Source organism: Capricornis sumatraensis, chromosome 2, assembly GCF_032405125.1.
Source record: "Capricornis sumatraensis isolate serow.1 chromosome 2, serow.2, whole genome shotgun sequence".
NCBI lineage: Eukaryota > Metazoa > Chordata > Mammalia > Artiodactyla > Bovidae > Capricornis > Capricornis sumatraensis.
In genome coordinates this window covers 177,633,564-177,645,964 of record NC_091070.1, presented here as the reverse complement: position 1 = coordinate 177,645,964, position 12,401 = coordinate 177,633,564, and the positions used below count along the sequence as shown (strand labels likewise).

Below are 12,401 nucleotides of genomic sequence, written 5' to 3'. Positions count from 1 at the left end.
CTCTGTAAAAAAAATCTTGGGTGTCTACAAATTATCCTGTTTCTTTCTCTTTTATCACCTATTATCCAGAAACAGCATGTTCTCATAGAGCAGAACTCTGTTCCGTTCGGGCATGTTTAAAAACCAATGCCAGCCAAGGGTTTAACACGGGCTGGCTCATGAGCATGCAAATGCTGTACAATTAGGAGGAAGGGTGCCTGAAAAGATGTCCAAGGCCCTGGAGTTGCCGGACACAGTCAAGTCCTTCCCCACCCTACCCAACTCCACCTCACAGTTTTGCAGAAGCTGATCTCTTCTAAGTACAGGTGTGTTCTTTTAAGTGACAGTAAGGCCCCTGGTGCAATCTTTCCAAAGCTTCAGTTAAAATCTTATCTACAACTTCCCATAGCCCAGGCATGCAGGAGCTAAAGTCAGAGCCCATTTCACACAAGTCAGGACTAGCTCAACAGACCAGAGAAAAGAAAGGAATGTGGGGATGTGTCTTTTCTCCACTTGAGGCATTCCATTCTCAGGCGAATTACAACCTAAATGAGAGCAGATAAAATACATAAGAACCTGGTGTAAAAGGAACAGAAATAAAAAGACCTCTACCTTGACAGAGGGCTGAGTTTCACAAATATGGAACTCAACTTTTTGGTTGTGATCACCTGAAGACCAGCATGCTAAACACAGACTTTAAAAAAAATTTCATTATAGTTAAATCAGAGGATGTGAAAAACAGTGCTTTGTGACTCTGCTTAATATCAACAAAAATAAAAGAATTTACCCTGTAATACTTGTACCTCTGAAATCACAAAAATATGCTTGTCTATCACAATGGCCTAAGGCCTTCAACATTTTAAGCCCTATTTTGGCAATTTGAATTTTCAGTTTGCAATTACCTTCAGAGTGAAGAAATCACAGAAACAAAGCCTGAGCAATTTTGTTGTTTCTTTGGTATGTAAAACAGATCCAAAAAATATAGGGCATGTCACTTCCCCTAAACTCACTACGATTTCAGAATTATGCCTGCCACAAACAGCCCCTGAAAGCACAAAAGTTAGTCACAAAATTTTAGACAAGAAGCTTCAGACTGATGAAGTCTTAAAACATGAGAACGGAACTTTGGTTGGATTGGTAAGGACCACAGTACACTTTTTTTTTTTTTTTTAATTTACAGTTTCTTAGGCAAGACAAAGGGGATATACTACACTCTCAGAAAGCAAGGAATTTAGCTTGTTTTTAAGTATGTAGTATTCTTTAAAATCCACATAGAACAGCTTAACATTCCATACAATCCTATTGCTTCATGAGAAATTAGCTAAGAATATTAAGTACACAAAAGCAAGCAGGAGAGGACAGTAAAGTTATTATATTACTATTTTATTTTCAAGGAACAGAACAGTCAACAGAGCTTTAAGAACCACAAACTGGAATTTTCTACCCAATACTCGAAGGTCTCAGATAGAAATCTGATGATTTTCACCCTGCAACTCGGGAGGAGATACATGCTTGGAGTGCTGACCTTCATTAGAATCTGAGTCTAAACCAAGACTCTAATTGTGTAAACTGAGCCTCTTCCCTTTCTTGGGACTCTGGTCCCTCCTCAAAGGAAGTGGGACAAGATGATCTCCCAAGGCTCTTTCAACTTTGCAGTTTAATAGCAGAAAGCTCCACAGCTCCCACTGAGCCCAAATAATATCAAAGTGGACAGATATTGTAGATCCAAAAAGCTGCACCCAAGGCAAGCGTTAAGAGCACACAGATTTAAAGTGGAATAAATTAACATGCGCCAGCCTATAACGTCATGAAGCCACTGCAGTGGGGCGGGAGAGGGTTCTAGTGTGAAATGATCTGCCTATATCCAGATACCCCACAACCTTGGGAATGCGCCCTTTCTCTTCCTGTGTCCTCCTATTACCTACCACCTGCCTACATCTCTTGGCTGCCAGTGAGTTTCTATGGCAAATCGACCCAACTATTGTACACTTAGAAAATGGCATAACCAAGCTCTAATAAAATTGTGTATAAAGCAAAAGTAATAGACCTGGAGCAAAATGTGCATGTTTTAGGATAACAACTTAGACTCATATCCTTTTTCACTAGTTATCTGCAACAATATTATTATAAATCTACCATCTTGGGAAGGCACCTTATGAGACATAACAATTATAATGAGAATCCATGTTAGAAAGTAGTTGAACTCTGTATGCACTTTCAAACCCAAAATGAGTAATGCTTTGGGTTATTTCACTTCCCTCTGTCTAAATTGATCCATGAATCTGGAGGTGTTTGACAAAGTGGTGGTGACTCAAGAAAGAAAAAGAATAGAAAATAAACGACCTCAAGGCTACATTTTTCCAAATCTAAGAGCAGAGAGGTACAGAGAAAGAAAAGTAGGAAAGACAGATACAGGGTTAAGCAGATATTTTCAGCAAAAAGTCCTCTGAGAATTACATCTCTGGTGGCCCTGACTCCATGAGAACCCAGAGGGTGCCTTGTCCTTGGGATCGTGGCTTCCTTACTACAATCATCCATGAAATAGGAGGCTCTGCCCCACATCACAATTGAGGGCTGGCATCAAGAAGCTTCTGTAACTTATTTGAGATCATGAAGATCACAGATGGTCTGCTGAGTTACAGTCAAGTTCATCTCACCGACATGATGCTGCCCTGACACCAGGCTCTCTCTCTGGGAGGAGCTTAGCCCAAAACTAAAAGCAGCAGTTAATTGGCCCCCAGCCAGCTCTCATGAGCTTAACCTTATTAATCTGGGGCTGGAGGGACAGGGAGCAGGGAGGGGGGATGGACTGCGTCATTTAAGGATCGGTTACCTTCTTCCTAAAGAAAAATCATAATGCCTTGCCAAAACAAATGTAATAACTTGGCTTCTTCCTTCAATCACTTCTGCTTTCTTGGAAATGTGTACTTATGGCTAGAGCCTCTGAGTTAATCCAGGGAATTAACTGGAAGATTAAGAAGGCCCTATAATTCCTGTGGGTCAGTGAAAAAAAAACAAAAAACCACCCTTTACCAAGGAATATTAAAAGAATAGAGTAGGGAGAAAAAAGAGGGAGCAGAAATTGCACTTGGAGGCCCAGGATTTAAACAGGCTTTGAAGACAGAAACACTAGCTCAATTTGGGAAAAGTGTGTGGCATCAGAAGTAGATTCTGGAAATCCAGGCATAAGCTATGACCCAAAGAGTGTTCTCATGTATTTGTAGCTGTTGTCTAGTCACTAGGTGGAGTCTGATTCTTTTGTGACTCCCTGGACTGTAGCCCACCAGGCTTCTCTGTTTATGGGATTTTCCAGGCAAGAATACCAATATGGGTTAGCATTTCCTACTCTGGGGGATCTTCCCAACTCAGGGATTGAACCTGTGTCTCCTGCTTGGCATGTAGATTTTTTACCACAAAGCCACTTGGGAAGCCCTTTCATATGTTTACAGAGGCCTTAATTTTTCTTTCCTGAGTCCATATCCTACCCCTATCTCTTTTCTCCATATCCACCTCTCTTGTATTCAACAGTGATATTCAGGACCTACTGTGTATGCTAAGTCTAGTTGGCCTTCAGGTCAGGAACTTCAATGAGTTTTCGATTCCAACTATCAGTCACTGTCGGCTAGGTGCAATAATTTCTTTTGGCGGGGGGAGCTGGGGTGTAATTATCTCAGGCTCAGCCCTCCCCAGCATGGCTTGCAAGCACTGGTCAACATTTACAATAGCTGTTGGAAAAGGTTAGTATGTTTTTGTTGTCATTGTTCAATCACTAAGTTGTATTCGACTCTTTGCAACCCCATGGACTGCAGCACACCAAGCTCCTCTGTCCTCTACTATCTCCCTGAGTTTGCTCAAACTCACGCCCATTGAGTTGGTGATGCCCTCTGACCACCTCATCTTCTGTTCCTCCCTTCTTCTCCTGCCCTCAAGCTTTCCCAGCATAATATGTTTTGGGCATTGGGATTATTTGTACAGAAAGTAACCAGGTCAGTGAATAGTACCCAGGCAGTAACGGGAGCATGTGGTCTGGGAAAGGGGTAAAATCAGAACAAGCCAGTCTGAACTTTCACCTTCTATTGACTTTGTGCAGAATGTTTCATCACACTTGATTCTTTGTTTCCAGTAGAAACTGAAGGAACAATAGAAGGAGAGTGACATTAGACTTGAGAGCATGGCTTGATTGAGTTCAGGATCATGGACTTGAATGCCAGGCCTCTTACTATCTCTACTAAACCCAAAAAGATCCTGATGTGATTAAGTGAGAACCTAACATTCATCTGAACTCTGGAGAAAGGACCTGCTGCTCTAGGTTATGTTCACTAAATAAATCAACACATCACGTAAAATGTTTTCTATAGTCACCCAGTAAATCTTCAAAATGCAAACAAATCATAATTGGCCAAATCCTTCACTACTGGTCAGATGACACTCTGATTATTGCTTTTGCTCCTCTACAAAATTTAATTGTGTGTGGAACATGGTGGGGGAGGGAGGGAGGGATGGAGGGGAGAGAGAGCTAGTGTTAAAGGGCTAAAGAACCTTAGGGTTTTGTGTGTTCTAAAACAATAGTCCCCAATGTTTTTAGCACCAGGGACCAGTTTCCATGGAAGACTTTTCAACAGAGCCAGGTGGGAGGGGATGGTTTTGGGGTGACTCAAGCACATTACACTTATTGTGCACTTTTTCTATTATTATTACATTCGCTCCAGCTAAGATCACCAGGCATTAGATCTCAGAAGTTGGGGACCCCTGTTCTAAAACATATCAGCTGCTCTTTTTCTAATTATCAATCCTTTTAGATTAGCCCTATAAGGAAAAGGGAAAAATGCAAAGCATTTCACTATCAAGTCTGAGAACTTCAATGCCTCAAGATCCTCCTCTCGATTCCCATCCCCGTCTGGACACTCTTTCTGGGAACCATCCACATATGGCACACCTGTCTGTTCTACTGCACCATCATCATACCACCTCCAAGAAAGCACAAGAGCAATGAAATAGACATGATCACTTCATGTCTCGATGCTCTCTGTCTCCCATCATCTCTTAGAGTCTCTATCAAAACTGAGAGCAGTAAATCTTTCAATAGAGAAAATCTACCAGCATTTTTCCCAAAGAACAAAATGTACCTATTCAAGGTATCAGCATGCAAGCCTCTGGTTTGAAACGCCCTCATTATTAGGCATGGGTGTGTATATAAACAAAAATCATCCTTTGGGGAAAATGAATTTTTAACTTTCAGTATGAAGCTCTTCTTTCAACTGCTCTGCTCTCACTGCCAAACCACACCCTCTAAAATCGCTACAGCCTCAGTTGACTTATTCTCTCCTCTTCCTTTGAAGAAGCCTAGACCTCTATAACTGTTTAAATATGTCAAAACCACTAACTAGAGAAAATAAAATCGAGTAATTTTCCTTAAGGTAGTAGAACTCAAACACCTTGTGGCCGATGAACTTGGCTGCTCAGCCATCTAGATGATTCAAAGAATCACAGAGACTGGTTAGAACCTGGAGAAATTGGATGGACTGGCATATGTAGACTTCCCAGAAGTTGTCCTCCTTTAGCCTGGCAAGGCTCTGCTTTATTAAGTACAGCTGGACTCCATTTCACTTATCATCAGATTTTTTTTTTTTCCTTTACCATGTTACCCAATGGTTAAAAATGGGAAATTATTTGCATTTGCAGTCTTATTCATCATGCCTACATTCAAATTATTTCTATTCAGCCCTAGAAGTCAAGGCTTTGGCAGGTAGGCACAGGAGCACCTAACGGTTGATTATTCTGGATTGACTGGAATCCAATCCTAGCTTTGACCCTGACTAGCTATTAATACAGAGAAGGCAATGGCACCCCACTCCACTACTCTTGCCTGGAAAATCCCATAGACGGAGGAGTCTGGTAGGCTGCAGTCCATGGGGTCGCAGAGTCGGACACGACTGAGCAACTTCACTTTCACCTTTCACTTTCATGCATTGGAGAAGGAAATGGCAACCCACTCCAGTGTTCTTGCCTGGAGAATCCCAGGGACGGGGGAGCTGGGTGGGCTGCCATCTATAGGGTCGCACAGAGTCGGACACAACTGAAGCGACTTAGCAACAGCACCAGCAGCAGCTATTAATAGGCAGCCTTGACCAATTTTACCAGAGCTTTCTGTATCTCAGTTTACTTATGTGTAAAATGAGTACAACAGCATCAATGTGGCAAGCTTTGTGTGGATCAAATTAAATAAAGCCTGGTACACAGTGTACATTTAACGCACATTAAATTATCTATATTGTTAATATATTTATTTCAAGATGAAATATTAATACAGCTATTTGATGACATAATTAACAAGGCTTCTCATTTCACATACTCTCAAATTCTCCATAAATGAGTGAGAACTATCATCATGTTAGAAACCTCATTGTAAGAAATCTTTTGCTAGTGAACCTGGATTAAGAGGGACTCTTTTCTACCTCTAGCTCCCCTATGTTACTCAGGCTTCAAATCTGGTCTTTGCTAAGCACAGTCAGCATTGTAGTCCCATCCTAGGTACACATTAGAATCTAACCAATATTTTGCACACTAGGCAGGTACCATTCATGAACTCTCAGCGAAGGACTTTCATACAATTTCAAGTTCTAAATCTCCATAGAAACATCTTTATGAGGAAGATAAGGTTAGAATCTTTCCTCGGTCTACATGGATTAAAAAAAAATCTTTTTAAAGACCACATTATTGCAAAATGTCAACCAGCTAGGAAAGACTTTGAGTCTAGGTCTGGGTTCCACGCAGGGAACTTGAAAATCTTACAAAGCCATACTATTATCTCAAGGAAATGTTTCTTACTCTGAAAAAGAAAAAGGGAAAATTCCAATCGAAGGCTAGACAGGCTGTACTAAATGATTAGATGAAAGCATGATTAGAGGTTGTTAGCACTAGCATTGATTTTGTTGCAATAACCAAGGAGACAGCTTAGTTTTTTTAAAGTTAAATAATGTAATTTCAATCTACAAAAGATTTTCCATTCTTTACAAAAGGATTTTTCAAGTTGCACAGTACTTCTACCAACCATATTAGATAGTCTGGTAGTTAACAACAACAAAAAAAAGACATAGCTTAGTCAAATATGAAATGTTACAAAATAAAAAGCAGAATCAAATACAGAAAAATGTGGAGTAACATCAACCAAAAGTCAGTTCATTAGTTATTTTCTCAACAGATACCCAAACACTTAGGACTGCCAAGTATTACATTATTAATATATGCTAAAATAAATACTACGACAAGCTTAAAACCTAATACACTGAGAAACAAACCCTTATACACTTTGTATAACTGTAATTTTATTTAATTTCTTAAAATCCTGCCACTTTCCAATAAAGGACAGTAGCAGAAACAAAAACTATTCGTATGAATGGACCATAATCAAAACCATTCACAGTACCTATTCAAACAATAATAGCATAAAAACATGGGCCAGCTCCTTGAAAAGCAGTAATAAGTCCATGTTAAAACTGAGAAAACTGATAATAAATGTGTATATATGTATGTACATCATACATATATACACACATAATATTCTCAGCAATAAGAAACAATGAAAGATTGTTCACATACTAAACCTCTGAAAGAAAGTAATCTTTCCTAAAGAAATAATAATGGTCAGTTTGTTGATATTTATTTGGGTTTAAGTTTGGAATATTCTCATTTATGGGTACACTTAAAACAATGCAATAATTTTCTATTCATCCAATCCTGATCCTTTATACTCTTACCAGTCTTTAGAACAGGTGGGAATGCTGACCTGCTTTTCCAACCATTATATCCCCCAGACATGACTAATCTGAAGCTGAGCAAATTGCACATAATAGACCAGGGAATCAAGTTCATGATTTTTAGTCGGCTGCACTCTTGTTTCAGGGAACATGGTCTCCTCCCCTCCCCCCTTCCACCACCCTGCAGCTGCTTCTCCAGGAACAAAATTCACCAAACGTGAAATCAAAGGAAAATTATTTTTAAATTTTCTGCAGGCTTATTTTTAAGAAGGCTAAAGATTAAGCTATATCTTTAAAAATGTTTTCTTTTCCTTCAGGGATTCTTACATTTTTAAATGAATTCTAAATACAAAATAAGTTATCCACTTAGGAAACCTTCTCAATACATAAGAAAATAATCAAATGCGTGATTTTATAAAGGCTCAAATTTTGTACAAAAGCATGGCATGGCATAATTCAGTGAATTCTTAAGTATCTCAAATTCTACCATATAAGATATTGCTTTCCAGAGCCTTGTTGCAAAATCCCATTAAAGGTTTAGACCCTGGCACAAAACAAACAAACAAGTACAAAAACAAACCAAAATAAAAAAGCTCGGTTCTAAGAAGGTTGCTGGAGTAGGGGAAGATCCCTCTTATTTCCTTTTTACCTAGTGTTTAAATTTTCCCCCATCAATTCTAGAAAGCTATAACCAAACCCCGGTGTGAATGTCATATAAAACTCTCAAAAGCACTGGAAAGTCATACAATTTCATAACTGAAAGGAATCTTAAACTCGTCTGAAAAGGTTCCTCCTCACCAGCTTAGGTGCATGGTTTGTCAATACTGTTTGGGGGTGGTGGTTGTTTTTGTTTTGTGAATATGTGTGTAGTGTACTTACACCCTTACAATAAGGAGCTTTGCTATTCAGCCCCTCCCCTTTCTAGGCAGTCATGTTTCCTTTCATCTAGGACAACAGTGATCAAAAAGGAACATTATACCAAAATACCAAGGCCAATTCAAAGTGAAAATTTCACTTTCTCACTTGGCCTCTGCAAATGAATTAGAAAGACACTGCATAAGCAAGACACCTGATATCCTACCATCAATACGGTTGAGCACTGAAAGAGCTCTCCTTTACTGGGGAGGGTGGAAGCAAAGGTTTCTGGACTTACTTTCCACTGCTCCTTTAGTTACTAATTCCACTCATCCACTTTCTTGAAGTTCCATCCTTTGCTTAGTTTCCTGCCTTCCAGCTTGCTGGGGAAACATATCACTTACCTTTTGTTGATATTTATTTCCCATATTTGGGTCTTGGAGCATACCTAAGTTCTTAGATTTAACAGCCAAAAAAAAAAAAAAAAAAACTCTAAGTGGTTGAGATAAAGGCTAAACCACTATTCAAAGTGTTTACAATGAAATGGATCTGATCTTTTCAGCCTTCAGGCCAGGACTAGGGACACAGTCTTAGCAACTGAGGAAGGAGGAAAGGTAAGAGGTAAACTTACACAATTTTCCCCAAGAAGTGTTATACAGAGATAGAAAGTTGCCTTGGTCCAGGAAAGCTGGGACTAAAGCAGTTCATTTACCGAGGGGAAATCTAGACTATCACTAACTTTTTGAGATTGTCACCAGGTGCGGTCACTAATCAAGTTCTATTGGAAAAACAACCCTTGGCACAGCTTACTCCAAATCAACTTCTCTTTGAACATACAACCTTTCTGAACCTATGGCAACTCCAGCAGCCACTCGCGACTGCCCTTGGACCTTCTCCTCCATATTAAGATTCCAGAAATGATGCCAGTTCCAGAAGGACTCTAAGAAACCTACAACAGTGGATAATGGGCTAGATCAGCCTTAGAAAAGGAAAAAGAAACACACACCAACAAATACCAGGGTACTATGTGTAATGGTTCGCTGCTTGTGCAAAAACCTCAAAGAGGATGAAGGTCAGACAGGGATAATAGGCCAATTTAATTCTGAAAGCACAAGGTGCAAGAAATTTTAATTATGGTCTGCCACTGAAATCACACAAGATCCAATGGCATCTAACTGCAACTGCTCATCAAGGGAGACAAGAGGTATAATTGTAACCGCTGCATAATCACTGTGAGGGCACAGGGAAGGCTGCCTTCAGCTCCCAGTAGAGAATGTACTAAGAGCCTCGAAAAATCCAATACAGGGAAACACGGAGATTGCACTTAGCTAAACAGGAGCTCATGGGATTGGGGCGGGGTGGGGTGGTGGGGGGTAGGTTTTCAAGAATAAAAAAATTAAGCTGTTTGACCCAAACTGAGGATATGAGCTTGGAAAACTCGGAACCTCTTTCTGCTTTGTGGATACATACACAGAGAAAGGCATGTTCTCCTCTAGAAATTTCTCTCCTTGATAAAGCTTCACCCACTCTCCTTTGTTTAAACTGTTAGCTTGAATGTTACAGTGATTTACAGAACCTGACTCCCCTTTCATTTATTCCCATCCAACCCAAGCCTGGAGACAAAACGCCACGCACACGACCCCGGGTGCCCAAGCCTGGGCAGTTCTCACAGTCACGACGACACCCGCACCACGCGAGCTCTGGAAAAGAGACGCGCGCAGAAAGCCCCTCCGTGGACTCTCCACTCCGCAAAGTTTTACAAATCTGCGAAATAGGGAAGCGAAGCCTTGCATCCGCACCCGCGGCGAAGTTGGCGCTGAAGTTTGCGCCGGGACGTCCTGAATCTCGAGGGGGAGGGGAAAGCGACTGTGCGGAGGGGCGGGAGGATGGAGATGAGACGGAGACACGGCGAGAAGGGAGTTTTCTGAGTGGAAGGTCCATGAAACCATCTTCTTCACCCGGGAAGCCTGTTTAGCTCGAGAGGTTCGGGCGATACACGCCAGGCGAGGTCTCCCAGGGGGAAGCTGTCACCTGCGGGGGGCTGTGGCGGGGGCCGCCCTCCGAAGCGCCAGGGCAAGACCTGAGGCTCCAGATTCACAGGCTCTCGGGGCTCTAAGAAATGGGGGAAGGGAAATTCCCCAGAGGCCAAAAGCAACACACCTTTCTGATACGCGTTTTCCCCTGACCTCTCCAACTTCCCGCGGCGCTGGCCGAGGACTTTCTCCCACCGAACCTCACCCATCCAAGCTCCCAGCCCAGGCTCGGACTTTGCCAACGGCCACGGCTGGGGGTGGCTTGGGGATGCGGCGAGGAAGCAGAGGGCACGAAGGTCAGGACCCAAAATGCAAACTCTCAACCCCCAGCTGAGACAACCAAAAGCGTTTACACATGCAGAGATCACAGCCCAGTAACAGGGCTCGGGGTTGCGCCGGGCGCAGTTCTCCGACTCTTCAGTTGTTCCTAATAAAGTCGATTACGTTGCCCTCCCGGAGCTGATTAGGAGGGAACCGAGAGGAAAAGGGGGGAACGCGGGAAAAAGCCGGGGGGAGAGCAATCAAGTTTGTAACCCAGCGCTTCCTCGCGCGATCCGTCGCCATGCTTAAGATTCCCACCCCCGCCACCCCCCTCTTTCCTTTCAAGTGGATACTGAAACTAGGCCAAAACTTTTTCCCCTCCTTTTCTCTTAGCCACTAGACTGGATTGTGCCCCACGGAGCCCCATGGAGCTCTGCTTTCTTAAGCACAATAGCCGGACTAATTAGATCATAGAAGCAAGGCAGTGATACTGTAACAAGTAGCCCGAGAGGCAAAGAGGGAAGGGGCCCGAAAAGAGAGAAAGGGGGAAAAGTTTGCAGCTCTCGCACTTACCAATCAAGCCTCCCACCAGAAAGGCGATGATTTGGAACACAAGCAGAATCCCACCAACAATGCACAGCTTCTTGGTGCTCATGTTTTCTATAATTGCCCCAGCCATTTTTGCGCCCCCCCTTTTTCTTTCCTCCTTGAAATAAATGTTTTAGAGTGTGCTTTTTTGCTCCCTCCCCTCTCACGCTCCCTTCTCCCTCGCCTCCTTTCCAGGCGCTTCAAAACTTCAGGGGTGCGGGAGCGCGGCGAGGATGGGACCGGGACGAAAGGCGCCCGCACGGATTCCCCCGGCTCAGCCGGCTCGGTCTCCCCCAATGCCCGGAGCTGTGATTGTGGCCGCTCCGCCGCCTGTGGACGCTTAAAGGAGCAGGGAAGCGATCACATGACGCCGCCTCCCTCCCTTTCTTCCTCCCTCCCTCTCGCGCTTCCTCCCTCCCTCCCTCCCTCCCTCTCTTCCTCTCCCCCTTGCCCGCCAGTGCGGGGCTCAGAGCTCCGGCGGGTGCCGGTGTCCCGCTCCCAGGTCTGGCTGGCAGCCTGTCCCGCCAGGAACTGGTATCGTTGAGGGGGTTGATGTTGTTGTTTAGTGGATTCCCCCTACTCCGCTTCCCACACGTTTCCTCTTTTGGTGCGAGATTTAAATCACCCGTGGGCAGCTTTGCAGACCTTTAACTTACGCGTTGACTTTAGGAAACGGTCCCCGCCCCCAACTGCTAGAACTCTCTTTAGGAAAGAGGAGAATTTTTTAAAGGGACCCAATAGATGCTTAAGTCAAAGCACGGAGATGAGGAATAAAGTCTCAGCTGGGCTTCCTTCTGCCAGATCCCAGCCTCGTTATTGGGCAAATACCCAGCAAAATATCCCCGCTGCACCCCTTGAAGAACTCTGCGCTCCAGCCAAACCAGGCCACTCTTCATTACCACATGATCCCCCCACTCCAAAGGTTTCC

At 43.0% G+C, this 12,401-nt stretch overlaps 1 protein-coding gene across 2 annotated transcripts in view; it reads right to left on the bottom strand.

Annotated features, from left to right (window-relative positions):
• WLS (Wnt ligand secretion mediator) overlaps positions 1-11,751 on the bottom strand; it is a 115,325-nt gene extending 103,574 nt beyond the window's left edge. For both annotated transcript variants that reach the window (XM_068964727.1, XM_068964728.1), the window contains exon 1: positions 11,459-11,751. In XM_068964727.1, the coding sequence (XP_068820828.1) occupies positions 11,459-11,564 (106 nt within the window). In that variant the 5' untranslated portion in view covers positions 11,565-11,751. The remainder of the gene's footprint in view (positions 1-11,458) is intronic.
• Between the last annotated feature and the right edge of the window lie 650 nt (positions 11,752-12,401).